At 43.4% G+C, this 21,281-nt stretch overlaps 2 protein-coding genes across 8 annotated transcripts in view; one reads left to right on the forward strand and one right to left on the reverse strand.

Annotated features, from left to right (window-relative positions):
* The window catches only part of pla2g6 (phospholipase A2, group VI (cytosolic, calcium-independent)), a 10,012-nt gene extending 4,974 nt beyond the window's left edge, over positions 1-5,038 (reverse strand). For 2 of the 6 annotated variants that reach the window (XM_083549725.1, XM_083549723.1), the window contains exons 1-9: positions 4,494-4,942; positions 3,412-3,617; positions 2,929-3,144; positions 2,623-2,803; positions 2,360-2,547; positions 2,046-2,142; positions 1,757-1,939; positions 1,556-1,664; positions 790-906 (exon numbers count right to left, since the gene is read on the reverse strand). In XM_083549725.1, coding sequence (XP_083405851.1) covers positions 790-906; positions 1,556-1,664; positions 1,757-1,939; positions 2,046-2,142; positions 2,360-2,547; positions 2,623-2,803; positions 2,929-3,144; positions 3,412-3,611 — 1,291 coding nt within the window. In that variant the 5' untranslated portion in view covers positions 3,612-3,617; positions 4,494-4,942. Of the gene's footprint in view, positions 1-789; positions 907-1,555; positions 1,665-1,756; positions 1,940-2,045; positions 2,143-2,359; positions 2,548-2,622; positions 2,804-2,928; positions 3,145-3,411; positions 3,618-4,493 lie in introns of all 6 variants that reach the window. The other 4 variants (XM_083549728.1, XM_083549727.1, XM_083549726.1 and 1 more) reach the window with 3 other exon arrangements.
* Positions 5,039-5,071: 33 nt separating this feature from the next.
* cbx6a (chromobox homolog 6a) lies at positions 5,072-14,373 on the forward strand. Of its 2 annotated transcripts, XR_014534900.1 has the most exons (6): positions 5,072-5,205; positions 6,953-6,996; positions 7,131-7,196; positions 7,694-7,760; positions 8,430-9,699; positions 11,478-14,373. XR_014534900.1 is itself a non-coding variant. In XM_083549741.1 (5 exons), exons 1-5 carry the CDS (start codon positions 5,137-5,139, stop codon positions 9,552-9,554), a joined length of 1,371 nt encoding a protein of 456 aa, XP_083405867.1. In that variant the 5' UTR covers positions 5,072-5,136; the 3' UTR covers positions 9,555-9,702. The 2 variants fall into 2 exon arrangements, 1 of the variants encoding a protein (XP_083405867.1); XM_083549741.1 differs by lacking the exon at positions 11,478-14,373 and having other exon boundaries at positions 8,430-9,702.
* Positions 14,374-21,281: the final 6,908 nt, after the last annotated feature.

The following is a 21,281-nucleotide window of genomic DNA, read 5'->3' on the forward strand; positions in this document are numbered from 1 at the left end:
GAGGAAAGGGACCATCTGGCTTGTTATCAGCGCTGGTATCTCTGACGGTACAGGAGTGCATTAGTGCCTGTGGAACGAGCAGCTCGCACATTCGGAAAGGCTGAATGCTATAGACAGGTTTTAGAGCAACAAATGCTTACATCCAGAAAGTCTTTTTCCTTAAAGGCCTTGCTAATTGCATACTGCATCTATTACAATAGCATGACTTTGTAGTATAAAGAGTCCGGGTGCTGAACTGACCTGCCTGCAGTCTGGACCTTTTTCCATTTAAAAACATCAGGTGCGTCAAACAAAAAACACAACAAAGGAAACCCAGAACTGTTGAGAAGCTCTGATCCTGTATCAGACACATATGGGACAACATTCCTCTCCCAAAAATTAAGCAACTGGTCTCCTCGGTTCGCAAATGTATTCCGACAGAAGACATGATGCTACACGGTGGTAAACGTGGCCCTGTCCCAACGTTTTTGAGACGTTTTGCAGCCAAAATTAAAACAACCTTGTTTTTTCCTTAAAATGGTAAATATTCTCAGTTTAAACATTTTATGTTTTCTATGCTCTATTGTGAAAAAAATATTAGTTTGAGATTTGCGCATCATTGCATTCTGTTTTTATTGACATTTTAGTTCCAACTTTTTGAAAATTGAGGTTGGAATATTAGCAATACTTATAGAGACTTACATACTGACAGAAACAGACATGAGAGGATGCAGGAAGATGGAGAAGGATCTAAAGTCCAGGAGGAGGGAGGAGCTTAGTTAGGTGTGTTTTTTTTTTTGTTTTTTTTACCTATAGACAGGGGTGTTGGTCTTTTGGTGATATGGGTTGGGAAGTCGGGGGAGGGCGGGCCGCATCGCTCCACCCCGACGCACTGCAGCATCTTCAGCAACACCTTACGGTTGGGGCCTTTAAGCAAAGCCAAGGGTTCGAAACATGCAGATGTACAACACACACACACACACACACACACATGCATTAACACACACACACCAGGAGAGGAAATGGAGGGTAATGGGAGGAATATGAGAGAGAGAGAGAGAGAGAGAGAGCGAGAGAGAGAGAGAGAGAGAGAGAGAATGTTAAATAAACTGAACCCATTTATGCTCAAGCTTATTATTTGTATTTTATTAAATTTTTCTGCTCCCTGTTGGTTCCGTAATTAATAATTCTGTTCCTAATAATAGAGATGTCAATTAAATGTGAAGAAAGAAAATGTTGATTTTTGGGCGAAAATGGGTTACAATTTGATTGTATTCATGCAAACTTTGGGGCTCTACAGGGATTAAGACGGGATTTCCACCGAGTTCCTGTTCGTAGAAATTCTGTTGATTCGACAAAACAGAAACCCTTGGAAACACCATGCAGTGAGACCAATAATAATATTAATAAATCACATAATATAAAAATGTACACTGCCAGAGTGTGTTACAGAAAGTCTAGTATGCATATATATATATATATATATATATATATAACACACACACACACACACACACACACACACACACACACACACAACATGCATAAGCGCCCCCCAAGCCTGTTTCTCTCTGACCCTTGCTGGAGCGGGCCGCGATCAAGCCTGGTGTCTCGCCCAGGTTGTTGTGGATCTCCATGTCAGCTCCGAAAACGATCAATGCTTTTATTAGGTCCATGTGGTCCAACTGCTTAGGAAAATAAAACAATTAAAATTTCTCACCGACACACGCACGCACACAAAGACACACACTTTCCCTCACACAAACACACAACGCACCTTCATGGCCAGGTGCAGAGCCGTGTTCCCGTCCACACACCTGATGTTAGGGTTGGCTCCGTGAATGAGCAGCGCCATGGCGGCATCGTAGCGCCCCTTCTTGCTCAGGATGTGTAACGGACTTTCGCCGGTTTTGCTGAGGTAGTTTACGTTGCACTCGTGGTCCAGCAGGAGGCGACTCATCTGCACGTGGAACGGGAATAAAAACATCAGACCAAAAAATAAATAAATAAATAATAATAATAAAAAAAAGCACGTTTTAATGTTGAACTGTGGAAGTGCGGCTGACTTCTGCGTTTTTGGCCCAGTGGAGAGGGGTTCCGCCGTACACCGGGTCCTCGGCCTGGAGCTGATTCGGATCGGCAGCCAGAATGACCTCTGCGCAGCTGGACAGAGAAAAAGAGAAAGAGAATTGAATGGATAGTTTATATTTCATTGGTAATTAAAAGTAATACAAATCTCCACATATGCGCTATAAATGCCGTTCAAGAAGTTCCAACTTTCCGTCCTTCACATCTAACTTTCCTCAGAAAACACCTCTGATTATGGGGCCTTTATAGAGGGTGGACTAATACCAACATACACTGAGGAAAATATCCTCACCCCTTGGAGCTGTACTTCATGGCCATGTGGATCGGGTAGCCGACGCCCCCGACGATGTCGCTCCGAGCCCCGCCTCCCATCAGCGCCCTGGCCGTATCGGTCTTTCCTAACCGGCACGCGACGTGCATCGGTGTCTCTCCGGCCAGGTTCAACTCGTTTACACCGGCGCACAGCTGAGAGCACAGGACCTGAGAGCACACGGGAGATCGTATGTGATTGTACACAGTTAAATTTCAGGTGATTCCAGATGCAACGCCACTCACCTCCACGACGACTGCCGAGTCCTGCTTGGCTGCACAGTGCATCGGCGTGTTGCCCTTCTTATCTCGGATGTCAGTGCGAGCCTGGCATTCCTCGATCAGCTCTCGCACGCAGCTCACCTCACCGCGCTCGCACGCCAGGTGCAGCGGTGTCTGGCCTTGAGCGTCCCGTATGTTCATCTGACTAAAAAGTGGTCCACATGCTCATAAGTACATCAATTTGAATCCAAAATATCCTCCCAAAAAAACAAATTTAATCTAAACTTTGACCTTTGCCCCCACCCCACCCCCCGAATCCCACCACCTCACCCCAGTACATGGTTGTGCTTCAAGCATTCACGCAGACCGGTATCCACGGCAATGTGGGCGGAGCTCCAGTCCGGATGGTTCCGTAGACAATCGACAATCTGCTGCAGCGTCTCGGGTTTGAGGGGCGGGCGGAGGGTTTCATAAAAGGGGCGGAGCTTGAGGGCATACTGAGGGAACCAGTTTGTGGCGTCTTCCTCCGACGTCACCTGGAACAACCTGAGGTGAGTGGCGGGAAAAAAATGCATGCTATGAATTGTTATTGCTCCACACACACACACACACACACACACACACACACACACACACACTATACGCTCCGTTTAACATAAAGCCTGATGAACCTGCATTTCAGGTTTCTGATGCTCTCTATATGCGGTACAAGCAAATTTCATGTTTAGTTCAGATGGCAACCAGCCCATTTTGTACATTCTGCTCAAACCTGGTTTTAGACATTTAGAGGGAAAAAAACGCTCCAACACAGACCTCAGTGCCATAACGTTGTTGTCAGACATGATGAGGACGCAGTCCCAGGATTTAGAGGAAGTGTCCCTGTAGAGCACCGTCCTCCCGTCCTGCTGCATCTTGACCTTCGTCCTGTACTTGGACAGCTCGACCTCCCGGACCCGGTATGGGTTGGTGAACACATTGCTCACTGTCCCGATGAAGCGTCCCAGTAAATCCATTTTGATCTAAAAGAAAAGACAGTAATAAAGAGGCTTCGCTTTGACATCATTGTAGCTGTGAGATGCAATCGTCGGGGTCGAAGTCCTGCGTTGGATTACTAATGCTGTCATGAAACCCATGTGTAGTGCGAGTCGCAATCCTAGGGGTCGAAGCCCTGCTTTGCATTACTAACACTATCAAGACACACACATGTAGCTGTAAGTGGCGATCTTAGGGGTCCAAGCACCTTTGGTTTACTGTTAGGAAGTCCTACGGGTCTCCAAGCGCACCACTGTATTACAGCTACACCATTTATTGTCTTTAACTTTGACAGCAGACAATTGGCCGAGATCTTCACTTCGGTTCGAGGGGATGCTTCGTAAAATTGATCTACGGAATCCTGTATATGACCTGATCAGCCTGTGCACACTGATTGTGTATCGGTTCTTCTTTACTGATTAGAACGTAGGTCCGGCGTTTTAGTGTCACTTTGAACTTTAACCCTGTAGATGTTGAAGTTTGGAGGTGACTGAGGTTAGACTGTAGTTCCAGGTCAGATGTCCTTATATGGTGAGTGGGCGTGGCTTTTGTTCTAGCCCAAATACACAAACAGCTGAAAGTGAAAGTAACAAGTTTAGCAGAAACACAGTGACACGGGTGTAATGAATGTGCAGAATCGAACGCAAACACAATTTTCCTGTCATGTTTTACCAAAAGAAAAACGAAATAAAGTCTGGTTTCCATTAAACAAACACGTTTAAACCGAGAACAAACTCCAGACTGGCCCTGAACCACCATGTCTTCACGAGACACCAAACCCACAGCACGGATCACTTTTATTTCAGCGTCATATCTTTATTTTTACATTGATGCATGAATACATGCAGCGTTAATCCTCTTACCGCGGAGTTAACCAGGCCGCTTCCTCCGCTCGGGATTATCGGCTGACGGATGGATGAGCTGCAGCTGCTGCTCTCACTTTTGACAGAACTTCCACTCCACCATCCTTGACACACTTTACCCGCTTTTGAGTGACGCACGGGCCAACAAATGAGATTTTTGGAAACACACCCCGCCTCCCGATTTAACCAATCAGCGTTGAATGTCCGCCACAAAAAAGGCGGGAATACTACCAGATAGTAGCGCTTTAAGGTTAGGTTGTACTAAAAAAAAAAATGTTTTTTTTTAAGACCCGGATAATCTTCCTGATTGGTCAAAAACGAATCCTGTTGTGAGTTTAAAGCGTTTTTATATAAAACTCGATAAAATTGGAACATTCTATTAAAAGTTTATGTTTAATTCCTGCCTTTAAAGACGTTGCCAGGGGTTACAAGGAGGAGTGACCTGACCTGAAACACGTGACGCGATGCTCTCTTTCCTCTCCTCTCTCTTTGGTTGCTCCCATGTCAGCCGTGTGTGTGTGTGTGTGTGTGTGTGTGTGAGAGTGAGAGTGAGAGTGAGTAAGTGTGAGTGTGTGTCGCCGCCGCCTGGACAGCGGGAGAAAAGGAATCGTCCGGGGGGGAAGAGAAAACCGGAGTAAAAAGCATGGAGCTGACGGCGATCGGGGACCGAGTTTTTGCCGCCGAGGCGATCCTCAAGCGCCGCGTGCGAAAGGTGAGGAAGCGGCGGGCGTTGGTTTCTTTTTTAATTATTATTATTATTATTTAAGCAGGCGCGCGCTGAGAAAGAAAAAAAGGAGAGAGAGGGAGAGAGAGGGAGGGAGGGAGGGAGGGAGGGAGGGAGGGGGAGAAGGAACCGAGGCGCTCGAGCCCCTTTAACTAAAAAGGAGGGAGGGGAAGAAAGGAGGGAGGCCTAGTTTTTGGCGGATTTTCACCCCATCCGTGTGCATCGCACGCAAAACAATATTTCGATCGTCAATAGCGATTAAAGAAACAGAGCGCGCGCGCGGAATCGACGCTTGAAGCTCGGCGCGTGCACGGATGCATCGATCACAGCACCCACACTGGTGGAAAAAAAAAGAACAAGTGTGTGTGTGTGTGTGTGTGTGTGTGTGTGTGTGTGTGTGTGTGTGTGTGTGTGGGTTTGCACGAAGAAAAAAGTGCACAGCATGCAGCCACGGAATCCGTGCAAGCAAGCCGCAGTGTGCATGAGCAAGCTCTGTGATGTGACCTTCTTGAGCCATTCAATGAATCATATCACACACACACACACACACACACACACACACACACACACACACACACACACACAACACGCATCACCACCACCACTAATCATCCAGCCTGTAGTGTGTATGACTGCATCATGACATGCTTATTGCACAGTCACAGGACAAGAACAGGAGAGGAACCAAAGTCCTGAAAGTGCCACCAGACAACACACACACTTTTCCTTGACAAAATGATTTCTTACGATCCCGTCATCTATATAACTTTTGTGTATATCTTTGATTCCTCCAAACTTTTTGGATTTTTGGATGTCCAAGATGGCCGCCCTCATTACCTCAGGTCTGATAGTGGAGGTCTGGTGGTCTGTTTTGTTTTAAAACCCTAATCCCATCGCTCCCCTGCGAAAACCGCTCTGTTTAACCTCTGACTAGAACGAAGCAGTTGAACGTAGGAACGAATGCAAATAAAGCAAGTATTGAAGCGAACACTATAGAAATGGTACCATATCAGATATCGGCGTCACGTCCGCTATCAGACTGAGCGTGTTTGGCAAAATGATTCTTGAAAACGTTGCACACTGGTAACTTCTACATTTGTTTTCAATGCTGAAAACAACCAAACGTTGGTGTTGATGTCAGGAAACGACTGTGGACTGACAAGAAATCAAAAAAGTGTCCATGTTTCGTACAAAGGACTGTGGAGAACCCGAATAAGGAGGTTCCCTTGAGGTTGGTGACGACAGACGGCTGTACCGTCCGGCCGACACTTTTTCTCCCCCAAAGTGGTTTAAATTTGTCACTTTAATTGCGTCATCAGGTTCCTATTGGTTCTTGGTTTTACAGTCGGTGTAGGAGAAGTCATCCACAGGAAAGAGTCAAAAAATGATTGTGACGGCTGTTAATCGCCTGTCTGCGAACAAACCGCCAATCAAAGTCTTCAGATTTTACCCTTGGATTATAGGATTTTAAAAATTTGTCTCAGACGACCAGCGATGAGACGATGAGCAATTGAGGGTTAAGAGCCTCGCTCAAGGCCACAGCAGTGGCAGCTCAGGGATTTGAACTCAAGACCTTCCAATCGGAAGTCTAACATCTTATCCAGTGAGCTACCACTTTTCCATTTTCTATGAGAACTCAAGATGAAATGACTGTTGATTGTTGAATAAAGGGGCAAATTGTATAAGTGGTTTTTGTTCAACATGAGTAATTTGTGCTGTTTTCTTGTTCCACAAGGGCAACATTGAATACTTGGTGAAATGGAAAGGATGGGCGCTGAAGTAAGTTAAGATTGAATCAAATTTTTATCAAATTGGCGTGTTGTAAACTTCATGTCACCGCCATCTGCACTCAAAGACGCACGGATTAACCTTTAATCATTAACGCCGTTGTTATGATCGGGTTCGATTTGCAGGTACAGCACATGGGAACCCGAGGAGAACATCCTGGACGCTCGGCTCATCACGGCGTTCGAGCAGAAGTAGGTTCCACAATTAGTCTTTATATTTAAAAAAAAAAAAAAAAATGCACTGTTCCCAGATCAGCCATTGTACTCAATCACAGTTTTTACTTTTTTCTTGTTTGTTTCCTACCACAAGTCACTTTACATTTTAATCCGGTAGGAAAACAGATACTTTTAAAAACACTCAAAAGACATTTTATTTGCCCACGGCGGAGCTTCCAGTAAAACAAAACTTTTTTAGAAAGTTTTTTTTACCTCCCATTCGTCGGGTATGATCCAGGAACACAAACATGCAGAATAAAGTGTTGGTGAAACAATAAACTTTAGCAAGTGGATAAGAGAAATGAGAATGCCTGGTTATGATGCTGCATTGTAAAAAATGTAGATGGATACAATCAGATCACTCAAGCAGTTTAAACCCTATTGATGTTCCTGCCTATCTAGCTTCATTCTCCTTCTCACCAAATTGTATATACCTTACAGTATAATAATGCAATTTTCCCTCGTCTCTACAGGGAACGTGAACAAGAGCTCTACGGCCCGAAGAAGCGGGGACCGAAACCAAAAAACTTTGTGCTCAAGGTTCGAATTTTTCTTCGTTCCACATCAATGCTCTTTATTTTGAATGAAAACATTTAGCTGTCCATCCTGCCCTGCGTTTCCCAAGAATAACGACCTTCATTACATGGCAAATAGTCTAATAAACGCTGCTGGTGTCTTTATGCCATGGAGGATTTGGGAAGTTTCCTTAGCCTTGGCTCGAGTGTGCTGACTGGGGAACTTCAGTAGTTGTTTTCATAGTCAGAGACAATGAATGTGTATAAATGTCATCCCAGCCCTGTGGGATCAGTAACGCTGGAGAGAAAGCTCCAGAAAAAACCTGGAAACCTGGTTTGAGTGCTGCACCTTTAACATCCAAACAACATTGAGGCATTTTGATCAGGAGTTCTAGAAAGTACCCTGTGTTAAAGAACATACTGGTGTTGGAGTTAGACATATTATTTTTGTTCTCTATATAATGTATTTAAGCAGCAAGAAAGTTCACCAGGTTAAATCATATATATATATATACTCAGACTAAAATATTGTTCAACTACATGTGGCTTTCATTTGAACCTCCCCAAGTAGAACCTCTTTAGAAAGATTAAAGTATCTCCTTGATTTTTTACAATGTTAATACATCTTATCTTTATAATGTACACATTTAGGTTACGTAAACCAGTGTAAAAAAAAATTTAAATTTCCCCACAGGCACGTGCTCAAGCAGTGGACACGTCGATTCGGAGCTCCAGTACTCGTCAAGCCCCTTCAAGCTCCTCCTCCCCCTCCCCAGGTCTTCCTAACCCTCCGCCATCGTCATCCCTGGCACCAACACCAAGGTTGCACTCTTTGGCTGCCTCGCACAAGCTCAAAAAAGACATCCATCGTTGCCACCGCATGTCCCGCCGACCTTTGCCCCGACCCGACCCCTCAGCAAACCCAAATGGTTCCTCGATCGTCTCCCGCCTGCCGATCTCTCCGTTTTCTGAGACTGTGCGCATTTTGAACCGCAGAGTCAAGCCACGTGAGGTCAAGCGCGGTCGCATCATTCTTAACTTAAAAGTTATTGATAAGTTTGGCGGTGGGACGAACAAAGGACACCAAGGAAGGGCGCACATCCCATCTCGGAATCGCATCATCGGGAAGAGGCAAGGGGACATGCCTTACAAGCCGTTTCAACCTCCCATGAAGATGCCTGGCTTTCCTATGTATGGCCAACCATTCGGGCTCCAGCCATGTCGTCCTGCTTCAGCGTCAACTGGTACGAGAACGGGATCTGCTGTCGGAAGTAAAACCAGAGGCCATTCCTCAGCAGATTCTTCCAGGGTTCAGGTCCAGTCACCTCCTTCTCCTGACAGTGATGCTTCCACTTCACCACAAAACCAGCCTCGTCGACAACAAGCGCAGCTCTCTGCAACTTCATCTTCGGCACTCGGCACAGAAACCTCATCCGAAGCTCATAATCAATCTACCAGCACCGTAACTGGATCTTCGGCACCTTGTCTACCTTCCTCTCCCCCGCTCTCGTCGTCTTCTTCATTATCGCCCTCACCAGAAGAGAAAAAAGCGAGGGCACCGAATCTCCCCTGTGTGGCTAGGGGCAGGAAAAGAAAGCCACGCCGCCATTTTCCGAGATCCGATCCCTCCTGTGATGGCACTGTGCCAGAACGAGGTGACCCTGACTGGCATCCTAAGCGGACACCGAGCTGCGCCAATGTTGTTGTTGCCAATGTTGCGAGTAACCATCTTACCGTCACCATTAAGGAGTTCTGCCAGTCTAGAGCTACTTCCGGATCACCATCCCAAGCCGAGAATGCCAAAGCTTCCACCACCTAGTCTTCTCCAGTTACTTCAAATAGTAACCCCATTGACCCCAACAAGAACTTGCCATAAGAATATTCCCAAAAAGAACCAACGTTGCCATCAATGAAATTTCAGCATATTTTTAAAAAGAAATGAAGTTATCTATATATATATATATGTATATATATATACATATATATATATATATATATATATATATATATATATATATATATATATATATATATATATATATATATATATATATATATATATACAGTGAGGAAAATAAGTATTTGAACACCCTGCTATTTTGCAAGTTCTCCCACTTAGAAATCATGGAGGGGTCTGAAATTGTCATCGTAGGTGCATGTCCACTGTGAGAGACATAATCTAAAAATAAAAATCCAGAAATCACAATGTATGATTTTTTTAACTATTTATTTGTATGATGCAGCTGCAAATAAGTATTTGAACACCTGAGAAAGTCAATGTTAATATTTGGTACAGGAACCTTTGTTTGCAATTACAGAGGTCAAACGTTTCCTGTAGTTTTTCACCAGGTTTGCACACACTGCAGGAGGAATTTTGGTCCACTCCTCCACACAGATCTTCTCTAGATCAGTCAGGTTTCTGGCCTGTCACTGAGAAACACAGAGTTTGAGCTCCCTCCAAAGATTCTCTATTGGGTTTAGGTCTGGAGACTGGCTAGGCCATGCCAGAACCTTGATATGCTTCTTACAGAGCCACTCCTTGGTTATCCTGGCTGTGTGCTTCGGGTCATTGTCATGTTGGAAGACCCAGCCTCGATCCATCTTCAATGCTCTAACTGAGGGAAGGAGGTTGTTCCCCAAAATCTCGCAATACATGGCCCCGGTCATCCTCTCCTTAATACAGTGCAGTCGCCCTGTCCCTTGTGTAGAAATACACCCCCAAAGCATGATGCTACCACCCCCATGCTTCACAGTAGGGATGGTGTTCTTGGGATGGTACTCATCATTCTTCTTCCTCCAAACACGTTTAGTGGAATTATGACCCAAAAGTTCTATTTTGGTCTCATCTGACCACATGACTTTCTCCCATGACTCCTCTGGATCATCCAAATGGTCATTGGCAAACTTAAGACGTGCCTGGACATGTGCTGGTTTAAGCAGGGGAACCCTCCGTGCCATGCATGATTTCAAACCATGACGTCTTAGTGTATTACCAACAGTAACCTTGGAAATGGTGGTCCCAGCTCTTTTCAGGTCATTGACCAGCTCCTCCCGTGTAGTTCTGGGCTGATTTCTTACCTTCCTTAGGATCATTGAGACCCCACGAGGTGAGATCTTGCATGGAGCCCCAGTCCGAGGGAGATTGACAGTCATGTTTAGCTTCTTCCATTTTCTAATGATTGCTCCAACAGTGGACCTTTTTTCACCAAGCTGCTTGGCAATTTCCCCGTAGCCCTTTCCAGCCTTGTGGAGGTGTACAATTTTGTCTCTAGTGTCTTTGGACAGCTCTTTGGTCTTGGTTATGTTAGTAATTGGAGTCTTACTGATTGTATGGGGTGGACAGGTGTCTTTATGCAGCTAACGACCTCAAACAGGTGCATCTAATTTAGGATAATAAATGTAGTGGCGGTGGACATTTTAAAGGCAGACTAACAGGTCTTTGAGGGTCAGAATTCTAGCTGATAGACAGGTGTTCAAATACTTATTTGCAGCTGTATCATACAAATAAATAGTTTATAACTATTTTAAACTATTAAAATAGGATTTTTTTTTTAGATTATGTCTCTCACAGTGGACATGCACCTACGAAGACAATTTCAGACCCCTTCATGATTTCTAAGTGGGAGAACTTGCAAAATAGCAGGGTGTTCAAATACTTATTTTCCTCACTGTATATATATATATATATATATATATATATATATATATATATATATATATATATATATATATATATATATAGACACGCAGAGACTTTAGACTCGGCTTGTCCCAAGTGTATTCCTTTCAACCGCACATAGATCACAAGGTTCTGTGTCTTGCTGACCTTGTAATCCATTGACTGTGGGGAACTCTGGGGATGCAAGACGAACCAAATACCATATTGTAGTAATTTTTGCTCAATATTGCAATTGCAATAAGCCTTGCAATATATAAAAAATTGTTTGTTGAATCCTCAATATGGTTTCGCAGACCGGAATCGGTTAGAGGGCTTGTCTGCGTATCGGCAGACCAGCAATACCGTCAAAACTTCAGTACTGCAAATGTCAATAGATTTGCAAAAGCAATTAACAAGATACGTACATTACATTTAACCCTGGAACCGTGCCTGCTTTCGGTGCTGTTAGTGCTGTCGACACCTTAGCATAAGCAGTGAGTGCGAGTAAGTTATGCTTTGGTGTGGAATGCAGCGTGTATTGTTATCAGTCCATCCTTCTCCAATGTAGACTATTTATTTGCACGCACAATGCAAGACCCTTATAGCAACCTTTCAAGTCTGCCCTTGTTGTTCTAAACCCTTACCGATAGAGATGTCTACAAAGACTTTCAACTGCCAGTGGTTTCACAGTTACACCAAGGACTGCATCTCAAAATTGCTACTGTACATCATTTCTCCTCCCTGTTTCCTGGAGTCGTATTTGCCTTTTTCAGTAACCATACTGTGTATTTGGTGTGATTGGTGTTTTGTTGGCTTTCAACAGATGTTGGACTGGTTTGAGAACTGGGAAGCTTTACTTAGGTTCTACAAAAGGATAGATTTGATTGGCGAAACCTTGAATGACGACTATTTTTGCTGCGTCCGATTTCCATTTTGAAAGAATTCTTAATGCTTTTCTGATACATCTGACCACGTTTCATCTCAAACTGGTCCAGCAGTTGAGCTTTTGGTCCAATTGGGTGCTAGCATTCAAAGATCAGACCTGGGATAAAAACAGACACTTTTTTTCTGTTATTCTGAGCTTCCAGCAAAAGGGCTCAATTGAATGTGAATGGCGTTTATATTTGTTTTGTTTTTATCTGGGTTTTCACACGCATCCAACTGAAACCCCATGAATTCGTATTGAAAACGGTTTTTGGACTGATTCCGCAAACCCATTGCATCATATTTATGTCTGCTTTATGAAAAAATTAATTTTGGGGTGAAAAGGTTTATGCCGGAGTTCATGTGGCAGCTAACATGGCTAACTGTGATGAAGAATAATTCAATGTGAAAAGGCTTATTTATTTATAGGACTCATTTGACGACACCAATTCGCTCTAATAATCCTTCAAAGAATGGAATTAATGTGCCTTTGGGAACTTTGGGCAGAGAAGAATATTGGGAAATGTGTTTGGGTGAGGGGGTGCTTGTAGAAATGGCTTTACATGTTGGTTTTTGTTTTAGGCCAGACTTATAGCTATTTTGTTTTTGAGGCAACATGCTTTTAAATAAATTGGTAGTGGCCAATTGGACGGTACGGGGCATTTTTTCTGTACCAGTTGGAGAACTTTTGGTGCAAAGTGAACTGTTTTAAGTAACGTTTTCTTGTTAGTATGTTGTGAGCCATTTTTACAGCTAGTTAGCTATAGTTGTAAATGAGGACCAGATTCAAATTGGTGACTAATTTTTGGCAAAATTACTATGCGAATAATTTGCAACTCGACAAGTTATGTCTAAATTGATATGAGGAAAGTCCCTTGTATTCAGAGTCTGGTTCTGCAGATTCCCCATTTTCTGTACGTCCAGTTCAGACTTGACAGAAAAGGACTGACTTGATTAAAAACGTTTTCGATCATATAAAATGGGTATCTCCTGAGAAATTGACTGAGGAGCGCATATATCTTAAGTTCCGCACTATTTCAGAACGAACTCCACAACACATATGCGCAACTCAACTCCCTGAGCTGCTTCAGCTATCTAGCTGGCTGACATTGTAGTGTTTATGAATCACAATAATTTTTTTATTGCCTTTTTAACTTCAAACTCCAAAAATGGCAGATGTCCTTGCTAATAAACAAATGGCTGTTGATAGATTTTTGCTCGCAAGGTTGCCTCAAACAGTCAAACGCATTGTTTACGACATTGTTCCGTTATCTATTATTTTTAACTCTCCCAAAAAATGAAGTTTATCCCAGGTCTGGGAAAGATGAACTCCATGGCCCACCCCTTCCTCCGGTGCTGCCCCTCCACAGGGCATCTCTGTATGGTGCATCTGTGTAATATATATAACGGTATATGAAAGCATGTGTTGCCTTTGGCCGTGGCTTTTTTTTTTCTCCCTCAAACACAGGACATGCTCCAAAGTACCGAAAGCCGAGTCTTTGTTTACCTGTGTGTAATGTGTGCTAGGAAATAGCCGTAGGAACTGCTGAGATGGTTCGTCATTTACTCGAAGTAAACCAGTGGCCTATGTTTTATATTTAATAGGGCTCAAAAAAGGTTTTTGGATTTTGGACATTTGCACCACCTAATAAGACCTGGTACCTTCTGAAAGGTCTAAATGATCCGGAGGGCTTTTTTTTTTTTATTTTATTATTTTTTTTTGAAACAAACATTTTCGTACTGTAGGAGTGGTGTATCGAGTGCCACGTTTCTTTTATAGTCAACCTTGTTCTATTTGAGTAGTTCAGGTTGTGGGTTCGAGCGAACGATAACCCCAAACGCCAAGCTACGTGTGACCCACGAAAAGTGTCTTTTATTGTTTCATGTATCGATATAAGTTGACGAGTATATTAACGATAATTATAACGTTGTAATGTATCTGATGCATGTTACTGCATAAACCTAATTGTACAGGTCATTTGAATGTCAGTTATCGGTGTTTGCGTTGTGTTTTTCTCTTGTAGGATGCTTTTAATAAATGTCACGTGAAATGACACGCCACTGCTTTTATATGGTTTTCTTTATATTTTATTCCACAGGGATAATGAACTCCTGGATCCGATTGGACACGAGGTGTTGATTGAATTTCTATAATGGCAGTTTTAGTTCAACTATTTGTTCACGATTGACATCGCAAGTTGATTAGGGTTTTTTATTTGTTAATTTATTTTTGTAAGGAGTCTCCAGTGTCAGAGCTTTGCACCCAATTGAAAGTCTTCAGTATGGAGGACTTTTTAAAATACTTTTTAATGGAGGACTTTGTACTTTTACAGCAGAGTCAGAATCTTTTATACGAGGAACCTGGGGTTAGAACGCAGGGTGATCCATGATACAATGCCCCTGGAGCACAGAGAGTTAAAAGCCTTGTTTAAGGGTCCTACGAGTGGCAGCTTGGCGATAACTTGGCTCGAACCCCTGACCTTCTCATCGGATCCTTGACCGTTGAGCTAGCACTTCCCCAACAAAAAAGAGAGGCTATTTATGACCGCATTAAGGCAAGTGAGATGCAAATGCATAAATGGATCAACAGTATATATAATTCTTAAAATTAATTCAAATCTGTAATTGTTCCTTTGGTATAAGAAGAGGAAGATTACACGCTGTGATCTGGAAAATCAAATCCCAGTCATCAGAGCACACCCGGTCATGCTTTCTTCCTTCGTTCATTTTACTAGCGTCATCAATATAAATTCTGCCTCATGATCTGTGCCTTCCTACTGTGCAAAAGCAGCTTAGGGGATAGAGCCGAACTCTGTCCATTACATTAACTCACCGTAATCCATTTATATCTGTAGGGTTTTACTTCAGTCAATAAACTTATGCAACACAGCTCCAGTGGGAGTGACAGGATAAACCTCCGCCACAGTACCTCCATGTCCGAGAGCTCGATTCTAAATTCTGGGTTTGTTCTGCCTTAAAATTTGATTATTATAAAATCCATATCCAAAGGATGCAGAGGTGAATACATTTAGTTAGTAGTAGCATTATAGGTTTCATTTTACCCTTTGCTACAGAGGTATAAAAGAAAAAATACACTAACCTCCAGAAAAGCCAAGTCACTGAAGGGGAAAGGATGAAGAGACATGAAAAAGATTTGCTCCTGTTATTCTTTGCTCCTCTTGGTACACTTCAATTCACAAGCTTCTGTGGTTATTATAAAGCTGTTTGCCTCTGTTTTCTTCTCGTTGGTTGAGCTGTCTCACTCAGCGACATACAAATACCAGGTTCATTTGTAGTCAGTTTTTTCGCTACTTTTTTAAATATTTGGTGATTTGAATTATGGGTATTTTTTTATTCACAATAGAACATAGACTTCTTCTTCTTCTTCTTTCGGCTGCTCCCATTAGGGGTCGCCACAGCGGATCATCTGTCTCCATACCACCCTGTCCTCTATATCTGCCTCTTTTACACCAACTACCTGCATGTCTTCCCTCACCACATCCATGAACCTCCTCCTTGGCCTTCCTCTTTTCCTCCTACCTGGTGGCTCCATCTTCAGCATTTTTCTACCAATATAATTCATGTCCCTTCTCTGCACATGTCCAAACCATCTCAATCTCGCCTCCCTCACCTTGTCACCAAAACATCCTACATGTGCTGTCCCTCTAATAAACTCATTTCTAATCTTGTCCATCCTCGTCACTCCCAACGAAAACCTCAACATCTTCAGCTCTGCTACCTCCAGCTCCACCTCCTGTCTTTTACTCAATGCCACTGTCTCTAATCCATACCACATCGCAGGTCTCACCACAGTCCTATAAACTTTCCCTTTCATTCTTGCAGATACTCTTCTATCACAAATCACTCCTGTCACTCTTCTCCACCCACTCCACCCTGCCTGCACTCTTTTCTTTACTTCCCTAACACACTCTCCATTACTTTGCACTGTTGACCCCAGGTACCTGAACTCCTCCACCTTCTCCACCTCTTCTCCCTGCAACCGCATCACTCCACTGCCCTCCCTCTCATTCACACACATGTACTCTGTCTTACTCCTACTGACTTTCATTCCCCTTCTCTCCAGCGCATATCTCCACCTCTCCAGGCTCTTCTCAACCTGCTCTCTACTCTCACCACAAATCACAATATCATCTGCAAACATCATAGTCCAGGGAGACTCCTGTCTGACCTCGTCCGTCAACCTGTCCATCACCACTGCAAACAGGAAAGGGCTCAGGGCCGATCCTTGATGCAGTCCAACCTTCACCCTGAACCAGTCTGTCGTACCTACTGCACACTTTACTGCCGTCACACTGTCCTCATACATGTCCTGCACCACCCTCACATACTTCTCTGACACACCTGACTTCCTCATACAATACCACAACTCCTCTCTCGGCACCCTGTCGTACGCTTTCTCTAAATCCACAAATACACAATGCAGCTCCTTCTGTCATTCTCTATACTTCTCCATCAACATCCTTAAAGCAAATAAGGCATCTGTGGTGCTCTTCCTCGGCATGAAACCATACTGTTGCTCACAGATGGTCACCTCTTCTCTCAACCTGGCTTCCACTACTCTTTCCCATAACTTCATGGTGTGACTGATCAACTTAATTCCCCTGTAGTTACTGCAGGTCTGCACATCTCCCTTATGCTTAAAGATCGGTACCAGCACACTCCTTCTCCATTCCTCAGGCATCCTCTCCCCTTCCAGAATCCTGTTAAACAATCTGGGTAAAAACTCCACTGCCATCTCTCCTAAACATCTCCACGCTTCTACCGGTATGTCATCTGGTCCAACCGACTTTCCATTCTTCATCCTCTTAATCGCTGCTCTCACTTCCTCCTTACTAATCCTATCTACATCCTGCTTCACCAACTCCACATCCTCCAACCTTCTCTCTCTCTGATTTTCCTCATTCATCAGCTGCTCAAAATACTCCCTCCATCTTCTCAACACACTCTCCTCACTAGTCAACACATTTCCCTCTCTATCCTTTATTGCTCTAACTTGCAGTACATCCTTCCCAGCTCGGTCCCTCTGCTTGGCCAATCGGTATAAATCCTTTTCTCCTTCCTTAGTGTCCAACCTCTTATACAGTTCCTCATATGCCTTTTCCTTGGCTTTCGCCACATCCCTTTTAACCTGCTGCCGCATCTCCTTGTACTCCTGCCTACTTTTCTCATCTATCTGTCGATCCCACTTCTGTTTTGCCAACCTCTTTCCCCTAATGCTCTCCTGCACTTCCTCATTCCACCACCACGTCTCCTTGTCTTGCTTTCTATTTCCAGATGTCACACCAAGTACTTTTCTAGCTGCCTCCCTCATCACTCCTGCAGTAGTTGCCCAATCATCCGGCACCTCTTCACCACCACCGAGCCCCTGTCTGACCTCTTCCCTGAACCTCACACTACACTCTTCCTCCTTCAGTTTCCACCATCTTATTCTTCTTTCAAACCTTACTTTCCTCCTCTTCTTCTTCGCCTCCAAAACCATCCTACAGACCACCATCCGATGCTGTCTAGCTACACTGTCCCCCGCCAACACCTTACAGTCTCCAATCTCCTTCAGGTTGCATCTCCTACACAGAAGATAATCCACCTGTGTGCACCTTCCTCCACTCTTATACGTCACCCTATGATCCTCCTTCTTCTTAAAATACGTGTTCACCACTGCCATTTCCATCCTTTTAGCAAAATCTACCACCATCTGCCCTTCCACATTCCTCTCCTTAAAACCATACCTACCCATCACCTCCTCATCACCTCTGTTCCCTTCACCTACATGCCCATTAAAGTCTGCCCCAATCACCAATCGTTCTTTCCTAGGTACACCATCTACCACTTCATCTAATTCACTCCAGAATCTTTCTTTCTCCTCCATCTCACAGCCAACTTGTGGAGCATAGGCACTGATGACATTTATCATCATCCCTTCAACTTCCACCTTCACGATCATCACCCTATCAGAAACTCTCTTCACCTCCACTACACTCTTACTGTACGCTTCCTTCAGAATCACCCCTACACCATTTCTCTTCCCATCCATACCATGATAAAACAGTTTAAACCCACCTCCAATGTTCCTGGCCTTACTCCCTTTCCACTTGGTCTCCTGAACACACAACACATCTACCTTTCTCCTCTCCATCATATCAGCTATCTCTCTCCCTTTACCCGTCATAGTACCAACATTTAAAGTACCAACCCGAACCTCTACTCTCCTACACTGCTCCTTTTCCTGCCGTCTCTGTAGACGCCTTCCTCCTCTCCTTCTCCTCCTTCGGCCAACAGTAGCCCAATTTCCACCGGTACCCTGTCGGCTAACGATACCTGTGGCGGTCGTTGTTAACCCGGGCCTCGACCGATCCGGTATGAAATTCTCATTTGTGATCCGCATATTTGATTTGGCACATGTTTTACGCTGGATGCCCTTCCTAACGCAACCCTCCCCATTTACCCGGGCTTGGGACCGGCACTAAGAGTACACTGGCTTGTGCCCCCCTAATGGCTGGGTTCACAATAGAACATAGACAACATGGCGAATTATTTAAATGAGAAAATTTACCATTTAAAAAAAAAAAAAGGTAATTTTGAGGATAATGGCAGCAGCATGTCTCACAAAATGTCTCCTATTTATGGTGCATCTTGAAACATAAAATACATTAAAGAAGTTTTTTTAAGCAATATAAGTAATATTTTCAGTTCTATTGTGAATAAAATGTGGGTTTATGTGATTTGCAAATCATGGCATTCAGTTTTATTTACATCTTACATCTTGTAGAAAAAATAGTACCTGATGACTCTGAACGTGTCTTCATTATCATCTTTTTCTTTTTTATTAAAGTTTCCCCACTAAGTGCTTAAAAACTGAATTTAGGAACTCCACAACTCTGTCTCCCTCTGCAGGACGCAGAGTATAAAAACCCAGTAAATACAATACAATAGTGCGAATATTGACCAGTGGTTTAGTATATACATTACCACTGATGTCCTGTGGAAACAAAGCTGTTCCTAAGCTGTTCGCTTCTTGTTTTCACACTCCTCTAGCCTCTCTTTGATGGTGGGAGTGTAAACTGGCTCGCTGAGGAACCTTGTGATGAGCAGAGCATAGTACCTTCTTATCTGTGATGTGACATTCTTGATGGTACTGATGTACATTTACATTTAGGGCATTTGGCACTTACAACAGAGCTCTGAAGTTTTTATCAATATTTACATGTTGATTCTGGTTCTTTCGGGAGAGGCTGAGAATATTATCAGATTTTTTTGGGGTAATGCTGAATAGGGTTGGTTTTAAAATGTCAGGAGGTGTCTAGATTAATAGTCAGTCGGCTGTTTGGATGTAAATTGGACTATTTCTAACACCTGGTGTCAGAGCAGAGAAGAGTCATGATACAGATATTCCTTTATCCCTGAGAAATGGAAGGATCAGTGGTGCAGTGGTAGAAGATGGAGAGATCGGTGGTGCAGTGGTAGCGGATGGAGAGATCGGTGGTGTAGTGGTAGCGGAGGGAGAGATCGGCGAGAGATCGGTGGTGTAGTGGTAGCGGAGAGATCGGTGGTGTAGTGGTAGCGGAGAGATCGGTGGTGTAGTGGTAGTGGAGGGAGAGATCGGTGGTCTAGTGGTAGCGGATGGAGAGATCAGTGGTGTAGTGGTTATCTCTTTTCTATAAACATATTTATTTTCATTTGCTCCTAATCATTTTTATTGTATTACCCATAATGCATTTTATGCACACGTTCTCACAATACAGTCTGTAACATATGGCTGTGGAGGTACAATAGCGCTAATATTAATAACTTCATTATTTCGGAATTGTAAAATTATATTATATATTTTCCTGTGACTATACTGTAGTCACATATACACAGCAAGTATATGTGACTACAGTATACTGTATACCTCACAAACGATTCCTGTGAGGCCTGTGTCTGTTTCATCATTTCATCACACCTCTCCTAAATCAAAGCCTCTGTTGAATGCAAACTATTGTAGAAGGGCAGAGTTCGTTTTTCAACTCAGCCTTAAACAGAACAAGAACAATAATATGAGTCAGTAAATATATGAATAATGGGATTAAATGAAAGCAAACTGATCACATTTTAACCCTTGATAGTCGTAGCTGCTTGAATATACACTGCATAATTGGATCCACAGGTCCCCGAAACACATTCTGAACTGAGGCAATAGGGAAGAATTTGAATGCAGAAATTTACAGCCTGCTTTCTAGCATTCACATTACCCTTGATTTCTGATAATGTTTTGAATTTGCCCTCTGTGGGCATGTGGCAAAATCTGGTTCATAATCCTCAGCAAATCTTCCATGGTGGAGAAATATTCTAGCATGAGGCGAGCATCAGATCTGCGGCGGACGACTACAACACAGATGAACGTTAAATGGAAGGTAATGCAAGTTGGATTCTGCATATAACTGTTTTTGACAATGTTGAAATGTTGAAATGTAGTGTGTGATGGTGGAGCAAATCCAGCCAGATTTCATATCAACAGTATGATGCTGTGATGCTCAGGCAGAGCAGGGACCAGTTTTAGACAGTTTTAGATGATGCGATAGAACAAGCCGAATACGTCTTGGATGTTGTAATCACATTGTAAGCCATGATAAAGGTGAGCAGTAAGTAAGGATGAATAAATTAACTAACCAGGGTTTTAGCAGAAACAACTTCTACAGGTTCAGCTAACAGCTTCTTGCTAATCGAGCACAGTGGTGTGGCTCTCTTTGACATGGTAAACTTCAGCCTACAGGCTTACTGATGGTTTCAGGTGCAGTTTTATTTAGGCTACCTACATGCATCTTTACAAGCTAGGCTTGTTGCTAACTTCAGGACCTGTTTTGTTGTTGAGTACCATTGCCTTTCTGACAAACTTGGTTCCTGCAGGCTCGTTGCTGGATTTAGGTCCTGTTTTAAAGCTACCGGTTGCTCGACAGCCATGTTGCC

Source organism: Silurus aristotelis (genome assembly GCF_946808225.1).
Source record: "Silurus aristotelis genome assembly, chromosome: 9".
NCBI classification, from domain to species: Eukaryota; Metazoa; Chordata; class Actinopteri; order Siluriformes; family Siluridae; genus Silurus; species Silurus aristotelis.

What these genes read in the sequence shown, in the direction of transcription:
- cbx6a (XM_083549741.1), top strand. Translation starts at nt 5,137, where the DNA reads ATGGAGCTGACGGCGATCGGGGACCGAGTTTTTGCCGCCGAGGCGATC. An exon ending in TCAAGCGCCGCGTGCGAAAG is followed by an intron (nt 5,206 to 6,952) that starts GTGAGGAAGCGG and finishes TTGTTCCACAAG; the next exon opens with GGCAACATTGAATACTTGGT. An exon ending in ATCACGGCGTTCGAGCAGAA is followed by an intron (nt 7,197 to 7,693) that starts GTAGGTTCCACA and finishes TCGTCTCTACAG; the next exon opens with GGAACGTGAACAAGAGCTCT.